At 41.7% G+C, this 18,911-nt stretch overlaps 1 protein-coding gene across 5 annotated transcripts; it reads left to right on the plus strand.

Moving 5' to 3' along the window:
* Positions 1–57: 57 nt before the first annotated feature.
* Positions 58–18,830, plus strand: VNN1 (vanin 1). Of its 5 annotated transcripts, XM_074819063.1 has the most exons (13): positions 58–145; positions 1,864–2,085; positions 2,181–2,311; positions 3,199–3,391; positions 3,919–4,210; positions 6,534–6,704; positions 10,463–10,704; positions 10,809–10,939; positions 12,453–12,645; positions 14,112–14,403; positions 15,761–16,134; positions 17,887–18,057; positions 18,317–18,830. In XM_074819063.1, the coding sequence occupies exons 2-13, from the start codon at positions 1,873–1,875 to the stop codon at positions 18,443–18,445; spliced, it is 2,532 nt and encodes an 843-aa protein (XP_074675164.1). In that variant the 5' UTR covers positions 58–145; positions 1,864–1,872; the 3' UTR covers positions 18,446–18,830. The 5 variants fall into 5 exon arrangements, with proteins under 5 accessions (XP_074675164.1, XP_074675169.1, XP_074675165.1 ...); XM_074819064.1 differs by lacking the exons at positions 58–145; positions 1,864–2,085; positions 2,181–2,311; positions 3,199–3,391; positions 3,919–4,210 and adding an exon at positions 5,503–5,637; XM_074819065.1 differs by lacking the exons at positions 58–145; positions 1,864–2,085; positions 2,181–2,311; ... (1 more) ...; positions 3,919–4,210; positions 6,534–6,704 and adding an exon at positions 7,212–8,689.
* The last annotated feature ends 81 nt before the right edge of the window (positions 18,831–18,911 follow it).

An 18,911-nucleotide genomic window follows, 5' to 3' on the forward strand; every position in this document is an offset into this window, starting at 1 on the left:
TCTTAGACAATATGAGTCTAAAAGACTTTGTGTCTACCAGCACTTGAAAGTGCCTGAAAATGGGAGGCAAAGGTGATGAAAAGAAGACATAGTATCTCCACACAGAACTAACTGATCTTCAGTCCTAGAGGAGACTTGGCATCATGTGTGTATAAATACATACACAGACATATGTATGTTTGTATAATATATGAAGACTCAGCTTGCTGTGTGTGAGATCTATTCTACTAATGAATGCCAGCTGGAATGTCTGTACTAATTGCCTTGGCAACTGTAAATCTATCAAAAGTCTAGGGCTACTATTTTCCAACAATAGGGGAAAAAAAACCCCTCCTCACCTCCAGATGCTCAGCAAAAAAAGGCAAGGGAAACCGAGACAAAGACATGCCTGGCGAACTCACACTAGATTTCTTGACCTCGGTTGTGGCAAAAGTCTTTTGATTTGTCCTTGAGCCCAGAACTGAGTGCTAGAAAGGGTTCTCTGTGGTACCCATTTTTCCATAAATAAGAAAAAGGGTCTAGTCCTAGCAATTTCCAATCAGTTTCTCTTGTGAGTAACTGCTGGAATTTATATGAGAAATACTTTTCTCTGCCAGAGCCCTTTTGAGAGCACTAGCAAGAACTGCTCTGGTAGCCAGATGAACTGTGAAGCATCAGTGTACCAAAGAGCAGGCTTCCCCTGGACACATCCTGGCAACAGCTCCCTTTCCTTTTGTATCAGACATTAGACTTTACTGAAACTGGGAATGTAAACCTCAACCTGTTATGAAGTGCTGACCCTGAGGTACTGATGGTGAGGCAGATGCGAAGGACTAGAGGTCCTAAAAGCACACAAGATGCAGATTAGTAGGCATGAGACTTAATTAGCTCTCTTTGTGGAACGACTTGTTCGCTTACCTGACTTGTGCCATTAGGACTTGGAAGTGACCAGGATCACCAGAAGGAGCACAAAAGTCCTTGAAATTGATGAGCTGTCTTGCAGTGCATGAACTTCACTAGCACTCCAGTAGAAACTAGACAGGTTTAACTAATCCCTCTAGTTTTCTGGCAACGCATCTTCTCCCCTCTTCATTCTTTCACATGCACAACAGAGGCGAAAGAAACCCAAAGGGGAATCCTGATTTCCAGATTTCTTGTTCAAATCAACTCACAAGCATGCTCTCCTGCCATGATTATCCAGGGGTCCTGGACACATGATTAAAGCAGAGCAGTCAGATCTCCTATAGGAAGCTCAGCAATCCCATGGCTACTGCTGTGCTTGTCTCATGTGGTGGCAGATCTAAATACCCATCTGCTGTTGCTAACACAGTTGAACAATCTGTGAAGCTGTGATAAGTAGAGACTGTGCCACGTATAGCCAAACTACACATGGCTAGATTGGAGTGGTCCTGAGCTGGGGTGGCACAGGCAGTGCCAGTACAGCAGCACCGAGCTGGGGGCTGGCCGCCTGCCTCCTGCAGCCCTGCCTGCACACCGCGCCCTCAAGCTTGGACAGGAATGTGTCCGTGCTGGTTTTGACTGAGATTTCCCAAACTCTGGCTTGTTTTCCTGCTGTGACCTGGGCTTGCCTTGAACTGCATTACTACAGCAGTGCCATGCCCAAATAATTTGTAAATCTGGCAAGCGACATGTTTCTTCAGCTGCAGCACAGTGGTGACTTCTCTGTTGGTGGTGCATGGCAGCATTGCTCAATGCTGGCAGCTCTTTTGCCTTTAATGTTGTGGGACTTTCTGGGCAGAGTGATTGCATTTCCTGGTGTCAGCTTTCTACCGCTCTGGGGAAGTCCCAGGTTTTGTGCAAGACTTTTCTTTTTAAATCCCCCTGTCTTTGCTTGCCCCTGGCCTCCTCTTGGGCGACTTCCAGGCTCCAAGCATGGGGCTTCCTAAAGCTTGTGCCTGTGCCGTGCTTTGGGTGCTGTCTGCTCTGGAGGCCTGTGCCCTGGGCAGCTACATCGCAGCTGTCTACGAGCACAGCGTGGTCTTGTCAGAGGACACTGAAGTGCCAGTTTCTCCTGAGGAGGCCTTGGTGCTGATGGACAAAAATATGGCAATTTTGGAAGCAGCCATTAAGGAAGCAGCCAGACAGGTATTATGACAGAGTTAGAGACATTCATTTTGGTAAACACTGACCATTTATTTATTTTCTTAATGGTGTTTTTTGGGTTTATATGTTGGTACTAGGGTGCCCATATCATTGTGACTCCTGAAGATGGCATTTACGGCTGGGTCTTCACAAGGGAAACAATATACCCTTACCTTGAGGATATCCCAGACCCAGAAGTGAACTGGATTCCGTGTGCTGATCCTGGAAGGTATCATCACTGCTGTGCATGGACAAACAGTCTGGTGGGAAAGATGGCTACCTTTAGAAGTGGTTGTTGATAGTTTTAAATGTCTTGGAGCAACTGCTGTGAAATGAAGGCAGGTTAGACAATGTGTGGTTGCCATAAATATCTTCAGGCAACTTCCGTCATCATTTTTCTCTGTTGTTTTTTTCTCGCTGTAATTCTTTTGATTTTAGTTAGTATACTCATACAGGTTGAGATTTATTTAAAAGAAAAACAAAGCCTTACAGAATCTACATTTCAGTAATGTATTCCATACATGTTGAAGAAAATATTTAAGATACAGGAATATTAGGAATAATTGTGAATAAGATAACAGCTACTACTGAAAAGATATGCCGCACAATTTCAAATTTATATTTTTGAATGATGACATGGAAGCCTTTTTATTCTTTTATTTTCTTTAATAAATTGCACCATTTTTTGAAGCTGAAATATTTGGTGAAAGGTAACAAAACACACCACAGAAGAAACAAATCCTAAACTACCTCAGCACAGCAACCAAATCAAGATCTGGAGCAGAATGTCTGAGATTAGCCCATGTGTTGGTGTAACATCAGTGCTGTGCCACATGCTGGCAGCAGAAGGGAGACTTTAAGGTGTAAAGATTCACTTTCACCGCAAGAAAATCCCTGTGTTCCTTACATAGTCAATGTGAGGTGAAGCCAGAGTTTCAGCATACTAAGCTTTGAAGCACAAAACTGCTGCCTTGTGTTGAATAACAGAAAATGACAGTCTTGTATTAGATGTAACTTAAACCTATCATTCTTGTGATCTGTAGTCTTAGTGTTGGCATTTTTATGGATTGACTGTTTTTGATGTTTTATTTCCTTTCTTCCTTCCCTGCTGTTTAGGTTTGCTCCCTCACCCGTGCTGGAAAGGCTAAGCTGTCTGGCGAGGAATAACTCCATCTATGTGGTTGCAAATATGGGAGACAAGAAGCCATGTAACTCCAGTGATCCAAGGTGCCCAAGTGATGGTCACTATCAGTACAATACCAATGTTGTCTTTGACTCAGAAGGGAAACTGGTGGCTCGTTATCACAAGGTAAGAGGATTTTACAATGTTCAGGAAGTGCATGATCCTCAGGTGATTAAAGATGTGAAACAGAACCTGCTTCCCAGGGTTAAATGTATTTGTATATAGAGTCATTATAGAGCAGGCGTCAGAGGGCAGGTGAAAGCCACTGCCTTAAGAGATCTTCATTCCTGCTATTCTGAATTTAATAGCAAGTAATTAAATGAAATTAATTAAAACTCAATAAGCCTATTTTTACTGCTTCTCGATATGAAGTAACACATGAGATATTAAAACATTAATGTCCTGAACTGTTGCTAACTAAATACAAATCCCCTTCACTGGTATAAATCAGAACCATGGATATTTGTGCTTGAGTCCTCTTGAAGTGGTATAAATTCTTCTTTTCAAAACTAAGATACAGCATGTTCACAAAACACATTCTTTATTACTTGTATTTAAGTGAATATTATATTCAATATTAGTCTGATTTAAATGATTTGATTTCTTTTCTAATCTTTTTTTTTTTTAATCCATTCCTCCCTTTCTATGAACAGTACAACCTTTTTGTGACAGAGAAACAGTTTAATTACCCCAAGGATCCTGAATTTGTGACTTTCAATACCTCCTTTGGCTACTTTGGCATTTTCACTTGTGCAGACATACTCTACCATGACCCAGCTGTGGTCTTGGCAAGCAGATTTCAGGTTGACACCATTCTGTTCCCAACCGCTTGGGTTAACACTCTTCCACTGTTGTCAGCAGTCCAGTTTCACTCAGCATGGGCCATGGGAATGGGCGTCAACTTTCTTTCAGCAAATACGTGCAACTCCACTTTAGAAATGACAGGTAATGTGATATTGCTCTAATTGATCTTGTTCACGTGGGCAACATTTACATCTGTGTAGTGCAGATGACCTGAGCAGAAATTCCCATCAGCTTTAGGCATGCATACACATACCAACACGATTAGGACAAGAGAACTTGTACAGACAAAAAGAAAATAAAAATGTGATACATAAGAACTCAGAAATGCTTAAGTTGACTAGAACACCTTTAGTTATATATTAAATGATCAGTCCTGAGAGCTTATGCATGTGATTCTTCATCTTCCAACCCTGGTGTTTATCGATGTTTTGGTCATGTGAAGGCCCAAGCTTTTTTTTCCTCCACTAGGTGGAAACCTAACTCTGAGAAATGTTCTTTTCAGTCCTGCAAGCATTACTTCTGGGCTGGAGACTTTGTGTCAAGTTTTCTTTGCAAGCTCTGTTTTCACTGCATATTTTTCCTGAGCAGATGCTAGAATTCAAACACAAGTTTTGTGGGAATGTGCTTGCAGAAGTGAGAGAAACTTACCTTCCAAATAAAAGCAGATATAGGCCATTCCTTTAGTTCTTAGTCATTGATGACCTTATGTCATACAACTCATATTCTTTATGGATAAGTTTTACTCTTGGTTTTAAAGGTTTATGTATTTATGTAAAGATCTTGGATAAAGATGTGACTTTCGGTAATATCTTTCTCTTACAGAATTTTTTTGGATTTGACAGTGTTACCATTAATTTTATTCAGAAATACTGATCGCTAATTCAGCTAAACTCAATGAGGAATGTATAGCTTCAGCCACTTAAATCATATATAATGGCATATAATTGGCACACTAATCTTGTCACTTATAATACATGAAAGATCAGAGTTTGGTCTACTTTCCATTGATTGCAAAAAGCATTAGGTTAGAATTGTAGTCTGTGGAGGCTTAATTTCGTTTCAAAACAATCTGCTAAACATTAGAATAAAATTTGGCACATGTTTAATTAGTACACGTTTAATTAGTGAAGACTGCTTACTTGTCCCATACACTTGCTTTCAAATTAAAAGCTTTCTGGTGTTATGTGTTTGCAGGGAGTGGTATTTATGCTCCAGAAGGTCCGAGAGCGTGTTATTACAATAGAGAAATGGAAAATGGTCACCTTTTGGTGACAGAACTGAGTTCACACCCACGTCTCTCTCCTGACTATCCTGCTGCTGTTAACTGGAAATCATATGCCAGCAGGATTGAACAGCTTCCATCAAACAACCACTATTTCAGTGAGGTCATTTACCATGATACCTTCTCCTTCACGGAGCTCACTGAACCCGAGGGATATTGTGCCATTTGCCAGCAGGACCTCTGTTGCCATCTGAGTTACAAGATGGAAGAGAAGCAGAAAGATGACATTTATGTTCTGGGTGCCTTTGATGGGCTACATGTTGTTGAAGGAGAGTATTATTTGCAGGTAAAGGTTTTCTGTTCTTATTTGGACAGTAGGAAGGCTGCAACACTTTCTTTGCAGTCCATTTGCATTTATCTCATTTTTGATTGAGGGGGTTTAAGAGGAGGCATTTTTTAGGCCCCTCTGAAAACATTTGTTTTCTTCATGATGCCTTTTGACCTCATTAGGGATGTTGATCCTGCTTTTCTGTCTGTTATAAATTATGAAATTGAAGACCCTGAGTTGACTCTGTGCTATAACACTTCAAGGAGGTTTCCATATATATGTACAAAAGGGAAAGAAGATTGTAGCATTCTCCCTGTCTTCATAGGGGTGCTCTTGTCACAGAGAGCTGTTTTCTGCTCAGTGGTTTTTACCATTGTGGTCATGTGATTCTCTAACATGCGGTTATCTAACAAAAATAAGAAACTAAATATGGATATAACATTTGTATTCACATGGCTTGTCAGTGTATTAATTCTTTTAAATTTCACTGTTAGGCTTTTTTTAATGTGCTATATCTTTATATCTTTCCTCTATAACTTTAGTGTATTCCCACTGGAGTAGGCAAATAAGTATGGCTTCAGTTTTTTAGGAAACTCAGCCAGAGCTGAAGTAACTTCCCTACATCACAAACTATCCCACATCTATGACTAAATGCATATGCATTATGCATGAATGCACACATAACTTATAAACACTCGTGTGTAGACACAGACACAGTGCTTTCCTGTGGTACTGTCAAAGAACTGTCTTTTTACAAAGTTTTATATGCTACCCACAGATCCTCTTGGCCTAAATAAATGAGTAGAAGTATTGGATCATTTCTTCATCATGGTAGCTTTTCTTACAATCAAATACAGCTCTTGATTGTTGAAAGCTTAGTGGTATTTTGCCTTTCTGTATCCTTCTCCCCACAGATATGCACGGTTCTCAAGTGCAAGAGCAACGACCTGGACACATGTGGGCAGCCAGTGGAGACAGCTCAGACCAAGTTCGAGAGGTTCTCCCTCAGTGGCACGTTTGGCACCAACTATGTCTTTCCAGAAGTCTTGTACAGCGGGGTGCAACTGGCCCCTGGGGAGTTCGAGGTAATGGGACACCTTTGTGAGTTGTCAGACTTGTAACACAAATGGTCAAAAAGCCACTACAAGACACACGAGCAACTTGGTAGTTATCAATATCCTCTATTTCAGTAACTGGCTTGAGTTCAAAACAGCTTTATTTCTGCCTGATTTTCCTGGTTTCATTCATACAGCAGGTCCATTTTGCTGATTGCCTTCTTCCCTGTCCCTCCACATCCCCTAGAACAAGATCTTGCTCAAGAAAGAAGTGTAGTTTTTCTCAGACTTCGTGGTAGCTCCAAGTGAGCTACCACATCTCTCAACTAGGTCAACATTAATGGATATATTATTTTGTGGTTTTCATACAATAGTACTGCTTTGCTGATGTTCCTGTTTATTTTACTTTTCCATAACTAGGTGCTAACTGATGGACGTCTGATAAGTCGGACTAGTACATCCAAGCCAGTTTTGAGTGTAACACTCTTTGGGAGGTGGTATGAAAAGGACCCTCTCCACACACAGCAAGTTTCACCATGATTTCACTGCAGATCCTTTAAGATCTCATCTGCTTGATTCTGTAATGCTAATTAATCATAATTAATCCTAATGTTAATGAATGTTAATTGCTGTTAATATGCCATAATTATAATGGCATTCTATTTCCCAAGTTGCCTTATCTAGCAGCATAATCATTGCACATTGATTTGTTGACTTGATTTTGCAGAAAAAATGAATTACTCTGCTAGGCAGTTCTGTATGTTTTTATATGATAGTGTTGGTTGTCGTAGGCTTGATCTTGACACTGGGGACAATAGAAATGGATTCCTCTGACTTTAGTGGTGTAGAATTCAGGCACACAGAAGTGGGTTGTGGCCCAATAATAACCGATTTTTAATTCTTTGAAATTTTTGGTGGAGTATTAGAAATAATTTCCACAACACTGTTCCACCCCATCTCAGAACACGCACTTTTCTAAACCAGAGATTAACAGAACCTTTGAAAGACAATGGTTCAACTTTTATCATTTACTTTGAAAAAAGAAAACAAGCCTTGGAACACCGCTGCTTCAAAAAACTGTTATTCAACTGAGCACACAGTGTAATGTGTTATCCTGTCATGCCCTGACTTACAGTTGGAGGAGTTTACTTTAATCTTTCTAGCCACAGTTTTAGGGTGTGGAAAATTTCCTTTCCACAAAACTATTTATGACTGTGCCCCCTTTTTCAAGCAGTCAGCTGGATCCATATCAAAAATTCTCAAAATGAGCCATTTTGTAGATGCATATCTGTCTTCCCGTGAAATGGTTAGAGTCAGGACTGTGCAGGCAGGTGTTGGGAGAGGCTAGGGCACAGCCTGAACTGATTGAACGCACTGGCATGTGTACAAGTGCAGGCCCTTCAGACTATACTTTCTAAGCAAGTGGACTGGATTACTTTGTGTGGCACAGCTAAGATTTCTATGTGTGGTTAATTTTGTTGTTTGTTCTGCATGTTTGTTTTGAAATAAAAACATTGTTCGCATTTAATCTGACCAAGGTCATAAAAAAATACTTGCAGGATGCAAAATACATCGGTTCTGAACGAAGTGAACTTTGTAAAAACAAGATTTTAGTCTGCAAATGTATTAAATTGTTACCCTCTACAATTCATTTAATAGGAAAACACTCTGCTTGTTTGTGGAGAAAGAGTACTGTGTCTCTACTTTTGTAACTGCAGCCTAGGGCATGGTGTCTTGTTACAGCTAAGCAACATAACTACGTGCTGTTGCCAAAATGAGTGGCTTAGGATTTCCTCACCCCCGACCACGTGTCCTCAGTGCTTTGCAGTGATTGCTGGGTTGCAGCTGTGACCCTTCATACAGGCTTCTCCACAGCACGATTAACACTTCAAATCAGGAGTAGTCTTCCACGCAGCCTCTCTTAGCACAAGAAGAGGATCAGAATCACGATCTGAAGACAGACTACCTCTGCAGCTAAGTTGATTTAGCATCAGACTGCATCCTGTTTCACAAAAGTAAGTCCTTAGATAACTGCCATCCTCGGGCAGTAGCAGAGACGGGGGAGAGTGCAGTACAGGGCTGGGGAGAGTGGACCGGGAGGATGGAGGTGTGACAAGTAGAGGGAGCTCTAGGGTAAGCTTCCTCTTACGTTGCCCAGAGCCATGTATAGCCTGGACTGCTGTAGTTTCATTAAGTTTTATTCAGTGGGTTTGTGTGTTTAACTGGAGTTCGTTCCTTGTTCCTGCGTGAGCTCCCAGCTCTGCAGGCAGTAGGCAGTGGTGCTTGCTGGTACAGAAGCAGACAGGGATGTCTCCATCCCACTGTACCACAGAAGCCACCCTGTCCTGGCAGTTTGACTTGAACTTTGCAGGGCAGTACCCCTGCAAACCGTAACTTTTTCTGCTCAGCCCTGCCAGGATAGTCACCCTTCTGGGCTGAGTGTTGTCCTAGATGTTGTTAAACAAGGCAGTGTTTACTGCTTCCTCCTTCAGACTTATGTCTGATTGTGGTTAATGTGACTCAATCCATATTTTATTTGATAAGAAAACCAGGGTGGGGAGAAAAGTCTTCTAAGCTTCATTACTTCAGTTATCACTGAAATCTCTGTTGCACCTTTTAAAGGCTCTTATTTAAGGCTCCTAAATGAGCATGCTGTATCTAGTAATGTATGTAGAGAAATACCTAGATATGAATGTTACCAGATGCAAATCAACATTCCTAATAGTTGAAACCCTCAATCAGCTCTATTCTTGCAGGGAACGCCCTGGTACTTGCATTCATTCACTCATATTTCTGTCTTTTCTGAGACAGCTCTACAGTGACAGTCTGCTGTAGCCAAAGGCAGACAGCCTGTTCTGCTTCCAGCTATTCAGGAAATCTTCTCCCAATGAGAATACTGCAACTACTAGAAAGTCAAAAAATGGAAAATGTCATAGCAAAAAATGCATGTGAACTGACTTGAAGATTAAAAATTAAGGCCTCTTAATACATAGCATATTCCTGGGGACAAGAAATGTGAGCAGAGGAGCAGGCATGCCACTGCACCTGTTGAACTAGCCTGCTCTTCCACTTCAGGCTAGTGGCAGCCGGCCAATGAGGTGATTGCCTGCTTGATTTCAGAGGAAAACATTTCCTCCAGATGCATATTTCCTGGTGGAAAGCTGTTGCAAAGTGATGTACAGCTAAACAGAAGTGACTGGGAGAGCCACTGGGATAAATGCAAGGGCCAGTTCTGTTGCTGTCATGTTAAGTGTATTACACCTAAATACAGAGAGATGCTAATGCAATTAATTTGGTCTAAAGAAACTCAGGAAAGCAAGCTGCACATACTAACACATAGCACAGGAATTGGGGAATATGAAGACACTAGAATAAAGCAGTTCTTAAGATCCTTAGTTTTTCCACTCAAACTTCACAGACAACTGGCTCCAGGAGTGACATATCCATCTTTTATCTGGGTATCAGAGTTGAGCCAACATAGATAGCAAAAAGCAGTCAATGGCAGAGAAAAGTATAACAAGAAAAACTGGACTGTTCTTTCTGGCCATGTGTTTAATTACTTATTTTTATATTGGCACAATTAATCTTGGCATTGCCTGTTTTTTTAGTCTTGTTGAGTTGCGACATCCTTACTGTGTACTGCTATACTTTCCCTTACGTCACCAGCAATGCTTGATTCCAAGGTAATGCTTTAACAGACCAGCACTTCCTCCTTCCTTCAAAGTTAAACTTTGTCCTTCTTTTCTTTTCAATGCATGCTCCTTTTGCACCGTTTGTCTGTGGCTCAGAGCATTCTAGAAGTTGTGAGGGACCAGCCATGCTCCCTTCCCAGACTCTCCTGCACACTGCAGTGTTCGCACTCACAGTCCTTCAGGCCCTTGCCTCTGACACCTTCATTGCAGCCGTCTACGAGCACGCAGTCATCCTGCCAGATGCTGCTGCTGAACCTGTTTCTCCTGAGGATGCTTTGGCCTTGATGAACAAAAACATGGATGTCTTGGAGGAAGCCATCAAGGAAGCTGCCCAGCAGGTACTCGGTGTGTTGTGAGCATTGTTAATTAGTGTTTTCTTCTCCTGCTGACCCTCCTGGTTATCTGTTGATGGGTGAAATCTTAACGGAGCCTGTTGTGTCAGGGTGCCCACATCATTGTGACTCCTGAAGACGGCATTTATGGCTGGCATTTCACAAGAGAAGCCATCTACCCCTACCTGGAGGATATCCCTGATCCGGCAGTGAACTGGATTCCCTGCACCGATCCCACAAGGTGATTTCTTCTGCAGTTATTTATGTGGTTTCAAACTAGTGTCTCCTGGAGTCATGAGCTGCTCCCAATAAATGCCTAAGAACTGCTAATACTTTTGACATGAGGGGTAAGTTTCAATTAAAGTTGTATATGAAGGTAAGTTACACAGTAAAATATATAGCATGTCCATGACTAATTGATGAGGGAACTCTCTTAAAAAATATATTTTTTGAATTAGATACTTTAAAGAGAAATCCAAACAATATATGGATTTTGGGTTACTGAATGTAAAGGTCAGTAGTCAAAGTCCAATCCTCCGAGTGATACAAACCCAGAAACTTTTAATCTTAGTTTTTCACAATTAAGATACGATAAAGTCTGAATTGCTAGAGCCTGTGTGCTGTAGAACATGATGTGTCATTCAAGCATCGTGTTCCAGTAGGGACAAGCTAACCTATAGTTGAGTGCTGGACTTCAGATCCATACAGCATGCAATGCATGCTCAGCCATGAAACCACAGCTGTGGTGTGCCTTTTTCAGCACGGCTTTCTGCACCTGCTCAGTGATGAGGTGCTTAGAGCATGTTATGACACCTGTGAGGCTGCAATTCCTCAACAGTCCTGAGAGGAGTATTCACAATGGGGAGAAGTGCAGGATGTGCAACTTTTTACTGAGACATAAGTACCTGAAATATACAGTCTTTCAGTGAATGTGGGGTGTGGGGTGGCCACGTGTCTGCAGGTCTTTAGTACTTCGCACAGTTTTTGTGGAGATGATCTCTGTGTCTCTTCACTGCTTTAAATCAGGGTTTTCATTAGCACCTTGTGGGAATATAACACCTGCCATCACAGTCTGGCATGCCCTATTCCTTGCCGTATATGTATCTTGCCTGGTGGTCCTCCTGTGTGGTCCATGCACACCTTGCAAAGCCATATGCATTGCTACCTTACAGAGGGGGATGTATCCTCTCTTTCCAGCCTGGTACAGATGCTTCAGAGGTGCTGCCAGTTTATGGCACATGTCCTGTCACATCTTGAAATGAATATCCCACTCTGTTCATGCCATGGCTAGAGAACTGTGTGCTCCCATCTGTGGGAGGAGATTAATTGCCTTGACCACATCAGCTGCACTATTCCACAGCTTGACTCTGCTTGGTATGTTGGAGGCCCAGAGCTACAGTCCTCGGGTGCCGCTATGCCAGATGCTAAGATATTCTCCTGTGTGACACCAAGTTAGTCTGTCAGTGATTCCTCTCCTACCTTTTCCCAGCCCTAGGATTATCTCCTTGCTGCAGAGCATGTTCCGGGTGCTGCGGGATGCTGGCAGGTAGCCCAGGGGTGACATGTCCCTCTGGATGCCGATGGGAAGGCTCCGGGACCTACTCCAGGCATGGCAGGCAACCTGAGGGACTGCTGCAGCAACCCTGTGTATCTGCCTGCCCTGCCATGACTGCAGGATCAGAATCACTCCAGCACTCCACTGACAGCACAGATTTCATTAGTCTTTTTTTCTTCTTTTCCCTAAAATACATTAGATTTGCTCGTGCTCCAGTGCAGGAACGACTCAGCTGCATGGCCAGGAATAACTCCATCTATGTGGTTGCAAACATTGGGGACAAGAAGCTGTGTAACTCCAGTGATCCCAGCTGTCCCAGTGATGGTCACTATCAGTACAATACCAACGTCGTCTTTGACTCAGAGGGGAAACTGGTGGCTCGTTACCACAAGGTAAAGTGGCCTTGAAAAATCAGGAGCTATTTTTCCACTACTTCCAGAATGTCTCCATTTGGTAAGAGAATTAAATGCCACTCATAGTCACATGGCAGATTTTTCTTCTGTTTATAATTTAAAGGAAGCTTTCTCTTGCTGTGAAGTGTTGGCTCTAAATTTGCATTTGCTGTCATGTTTCTCAAAACAGACTAGCATGAAAAATGATTGCTCAGGTCCAATTTAATGACATGTAGTTTGGTTGATTTCCTCAGTTCATTAACTCCCTATTACTGGAAATTCTGCTGCTTAAGCAGCTTTAGTTTTCAGTGCCAGGTTTTCACCAGACTACCCCTTCGCATTCCAGATTTTAAAATGTTCATCTGCATCTCATCTTAGATGAGTAGTCTGATTTAAGGAAGACAGGCCCTTTCCTATTGTTTTTTTTTCTGATGATGTTTCAGCACAGTTTTTGCATAACAGGTATTATCTGCACAAAACCTTGGACCTAAGCTGGGTATAGAAAGAGATGAGGGTATTGAAACATTTGCACACTTTGAAAGTATATTCTTTCAGTTTTATGTGGCTACCTGCAAGGTTCATCGAAGTTGTCTGGGGGTCATGTGCCAGATGTCATGCCAATGTGGCTAGACTGAAGTCAGTTGTTTATTTAATGCACCTCGGGCCCATTTCACCTAGTTCTTCAGAGACAGTGCCAAGATATTTCTTTGTGAGTAAACTGGGTGAGTGGGACACTGATAATGTGAGTCTGGTCCCCCACGTGACAGCCTGGCACAGCCCAGGCACTGAGTTACAAGTTCAGTAAACTTGAACCTCTTTTCTGGCTCAGTGCACAGGTTTATTGTCCAGGCCACCTGGAGATTAAAGGACTCTTATAATAAATGTGAATATGAAGGAAGAAGGAAAATGTTGGAAAGCTAAGAATGTGGCAAACTTGGATTTTTCTGTTGGCTGAGGTCATCTGTCTTTCCCTCATCACCACAGCCTTTGTTTCTTCTCCACTCTGCAGTCTCCCAGTACTGTCTCGTGCTTCCTGCTGGAGCTGTGTGCTTCCAGTCCTTCTGCACATCTCCACACCAAGGTCACCAATCCTGTCTCTTGGCATCAGATCCTTCATGCTCCTCTTCCATTATTATTTCTCCTCTGTGTGTCTTTCAGGTCACCAAAATTATAAACTAGGTGGGGAGAATGGAGAGATTGTTTTTATGGGAGTTGCAGGTGGCTGACACCAACAGACCTGCAGATAGCCAGCTGCTTTTCTAGCTAGATGCCAGGGCAATATGTGTCTCCCCATATCCACCTTTTGGGCACTACGGTGATCATACAATTTTAGCCTGACTTCCTACATGTGAAGGCTTCAAACACAGATCAAAAAACTTCTCTGGTCGTTCTGAACATTTTTAGGGAATGACTTCAGGATATTGCAGTAGGTGCCTTTAAGTGGTTTCTCTTTTTTCCTTCTACAGTATAATCTCTTTATGTCAGAAATTCAGTTTAATTACCCAAAAGAGCCAGAAGCCATCACCTTTGAGACCCCCTTTGGAAAGTTTGGCATTTTCACTTGTTTCGACATCCTTTTCCATGAGCCTGCCGTGGTCCTGGTGAGCGAGTTGCAGGTGGACACCGTGCTTTTCCCCACAGCTTGGATGAACGTCCTGCCATTTCTGACTGCAGTTGAGTTTCACTCTGCCTGGGCTATGGGCATGGGTGTCAACTTCCTAGCTGCTGATACACACTACACCAACATGTCTATGACAGGTAATTAATTCTGTGTATGAAAAAGCTTTATAACCATGAATCTTTATTCTCCGTTCTGCAAGGTGATTTTGCAGAAGAATATACTGTATTTATCTGAAAGGTGAAGAGTCTAGTCATCAAACTGTAAACCTGACAAATCCTGTCCCTACTGGTTCACAGAATCACAGAATCATCTGGGTTGGAAAAGACCTTGAAGATCATCCAGTCCAACCATTAACCTAGCACTGACAGTTCCCAACTACACCATATCCCTCAGTGCTATGTCGACCCTACTCTTAAACACCTCCAGGGATGGGGACTCCACCACCTCCCTGGGCAGCCCATTCCAACGCCTAACAACCCGTTCTGTAAAGAAATGCTTCCTAATACCTGATTCCATACGAGGCACAGCAAAACTTCTGGTGTTTTCTTTTCTTCTCCCTTTCTTAGGATTTTCCTTTCTTTCTTTTAATGCCTCTAAACAAGTAGTAAGTTACTGCCCCTTCTACCTGAGTAGAAACTTCTGAAACTTAGGCTCTTTCCTTCTCCACCTCTAAGTCCGTGATTGAATGCCAAACTGTATATATACTTGTAAACTGCATACATGGCTCCATTTATTCTGGCCAAATGAAAGACTTATTCGTAGCTGTATTTAACACAGTTGTGGAAAAGTGTTTAAAAAAAAAAATAATTCAGACCTGTTGCAGTAATGCTGCTAAGAAGCCTGCATTTTCTTTTAAGAGCGTAGCACTGATTTTCTAGAGCTTAGCTTATCAGATAGTGTATTTCAGCTAGACCAGTATCTTCACTGAGCTGTGAAACCACAGTATTGGCTTGGAGCTTCTGACAGTTGCCTGACAGCTACTGTTTGTTGTCCATTTTATGTGGCTCTTTGGTAGGTATGCGTATGACAGATCTTTGGTTTCCCTCTGTCACTTGGCACTGGTGAGGTCTGAATTCCCCACATGGGGAGGAGTCCTCAGCCAGTGTAAATGGGGTGGGACAGCTGCTGTGTTCACCAGGATGGGCCTGTGATACTTGCCTGTGTTGTGTTTGGATGTTCTCAGTTGGTATATGGTCCCTTTACATCAATTAGCTCTGTTTCATACAGGAGAAAAGACAACTGGGGAGGCCATAAACACAACCATAACATAACATCCTCTGCCTTTGGCTGCACTGAGCAGACCTCACCCAGTGAAATAAATGCTATTCTTTGCCAAAGTATGAACTCCATATACTGAGTTGCTAATGGTCACCTTTGGTGAGACTAAAATTTCTGTAGTATTTAAAAAATAGTGGATAACCTAGCAGTAGGGACAATTAAAGGACAATATGAAACTTTTTATTCTTTTTGGACTAAGTACTGTGCTCTCCTCAGGAAGTGGTATTTATGCACCAGACGGAGCCAGAACATACTACTACAATATGAAAACTGAGGATGGTCGCCTCCTTGTTGCTGAACTAGACTCACACCCTCGCCGTTCTCCTGCCTCCCTGCCTGCTGTCAACTGGAGCTCATATGCTTTGAGTGTTGGGAGATTCTCACCAAATGACCATGATTTTGGAGGACTCATCTTCCATGACTGGTTCACTTTCACTGAGCTCACTAAGCCTGAGGGGAATCTCACTGTTTGCCAGAAGGACCTCTGCTGTCATTTGAGCTACAAGATGGCAGGGAAACAGGAAGATGAAGTTTATGTGCTGGGTGCTTTTGATGGGCTTCATGTTGTTGAAGGACAGTACTATCTGCAGGTAATGATTTTTTGGAGGGGGAGTACTTATTTTAGGAAGTTTCTTTACAGGGAGAAACATTCAGCTCTGGTGGAAAAAGACAATGACTTTCCTGTATGCTGGAGTCCTGCTGTCCTATTTGTTAGCAATGGGAAATAGTTGCTAAAATGTCCAAGCTTGCTTACCTTTAAATCCATCAAATGCAGTGGAGAGGTCTCTAAACTCCTTGTAGGTTCCCACTGTGTTCACTAATTTTTTTAGTGTGCAATATTGGCTAAATTTAGGTCCTCTTTTGTGACTATCTGCAGTAAGTGTTCTGAATCTCCTCTGTAATCTTCATCAAACAGTTCCTATGAAAAAATCAGTTGATCGTATCCATCTTTATGAGACACTCTGATAATTTAAAGTCACAGAGACATTAATTTTTTGTCATTACCCAAATTATAACAATGAAGTTTACTGAAATGGCATATGATTTTTAGTGGAAAAAATAAGAGATTTTTTATTCTTCCTCTCTTTTAATCAAATGTTTAAGAAGACAGTGAGTTACATCCTGGGTGAATTTGCTTAAAGGCATTTTAGAAAACCTGCTTTGCCTTCATAATCAAGTTATTGTGCCAGTAGATTATTCTTTTTTTAGTTAGTTACTTCTGTCTCTCAGCACAGCTTTTACATATCAGCTGGTGCAGAGTCCAGGATATGGGGGGAGATCTCAGACAGTGAACAGCTCATCTAATACATTTAAGAAGGTAGCTTGAATAAATTCAGTTCTTGGTGAGCTCACTTGGAAAATTTATTTCAGTGATTGTGGAAGCTGCCAGATGGTCTCTGCCAGTACTGGATTTTCTAGAGTAGATAGGAATTCCTACTCTTCCTTTTTCCCTCAGTATTTTTTTCTTTTCGTCAGAACATACTGAGAGAATTTTATTCTTTATTTCTCTGCTTATTTACATTTCAGCACAGAACCATATTTTCTGATGAATAATACTTCTGATATTTGCAAATATGCTTCTTCTATCCTCCAATATCTGACACAAATAGAAAAACTCCATCACCTGTCAGCAAAACCAGACAATATCCTTTGAATCTTCACAGGAGTGCTAACCCTATTTCATATTTCTTCATGATGCCCATAAACTTCTATCAGCTGGATAATTAACTCTAAGGACAAAAGGAAAATGTTGCCATTCCTACTTTCCTCTGTGTGCTGCAACTACTAACACAGAGGATGCTAACAGTAACAGAGGATGCTAACTTCATCACCTTGACATATATTCACCACAAGTTGAATCAAGAACATCAAATTCATATTTCCCATGGACTACCAGGCCATCTAATGAATTATCATTAACAACATGTACAAATGACAGTAAGAGGACATGTGTGTACAGCTGCACAATGTACCCATGGGGAGGACTTTTTTTCATTTGCCTAAAATTTCCATTCACAAACTCATCTTACTAAGACATGTGGGAAAGGAACCTTCAAACAAGAGAACTAGCAATTGGAAGAGTTAGTGGAAGTGACAGGATTGGGCTCTGGCAGCACTTGTATGAGAAACACATTATTTCTAATGGCAGTGCAGGTCTGGAATACCCCCAGTCAGATCAAAGGGTGAAAAAATAGGCTACAACTAAAAAGGAGTCACTTAAAGATTATGAAAGAAGTCCTGTGATGGTCAGCTGCTCCAACACACACTAGCTTTGATGACACAAGGCTTTCCTACCGAAGTGTTTCTGTCTTGCTAAATATGTTGTTGTCTTCTCCCTGCAGATTTGCACGCTGCTCAAATGCAAGAGCACAGATCCCAGCACATGTGGGAAGCCAGTGGAGACGGCTCAGACCAAGTTTGAGAGGTTCTCCCTCAGTGGCACGTTTGGCACCAACTATGTCTTTCCAGAAGTCTTGTACAGTGGGGTGCAGCTGGCCCCCGGGGAGTTTGAGGTAATGGGGCACCCTAGAGCTGTGTCATGCTAGGTTTCCTGTGGGATAGTAGTGGAATATACTGTCTCAAAACAGCCAAAGTGAACTTGCTCATAGTGAATAATCAGATCTATTAAACACCTTTTAATGAAGTCACTAGTTTCAGTAAGAGATATGGTCTGACATACCTTCTTCCAGTTTTGTCACATCTTTCTGAGCTCTTAGCATGTTCATGTGGGTATTCCTTTAATCATGTCCTTCTCTCACCTTTTTCAACCAGGTATTGAATGATGGCCGCTTGATAAGTAAGACAAGACCAACAAAACCAGTCGTCACTGTGACGCTTTTTGGACGGTGGTATGAAAAGGATCATCTGAAACAAGATCCACAGCCACCAGCCTTCCCATGATATTACCATAACTGAAGCTGTACACTATTAATCTTATGTCCAAATGAGATACAGCATCCTCTAGTATAACAATCCCAATTATGTTTCTTATTTTCCAGTTACACAAACTTCTTATCAATGTGCTTTGTTTAGTAGTCATTCAGCAATATAATTTTATTGCTACCATTTATTGAGAAGTGTCTATTTCTATGTCATAATATTACTAATCTTATATTAGTGCAAAACAGCAGTTGTCTTTCTCTCTCTGTTTTCTGGATTTTTATTTTTCTAGCCCTCAGAAAAACTGTATTGTGGGCCAGAGGATACACTCTCATTAAACTAACATCGCATATTTTATAATTGCAGATTATTATGGGACCAGTAAATAAAACTGTGAAAGATGTGATTTGTGGCAGCTCTATACAAAGCAGCTCAATAACGCTTTTTCTCTGATATTCAACTGCTTATGCTGACTTATGCAAGTCTG

The sequence above is a fragment of the Strix aluco genome, chromosome 3, assembly GCF_031877795.1.
Source record: "Strix aluco isolate bStrAlu1 chromosome 3, bStrAlu1.hap1, whole genome shotgun sequence".
Lineage (NCBI taxonomy): Eukaryota > Metazoa > Chordata > Aves > Strigiformes > Strigidae > Strix > Strix aluco.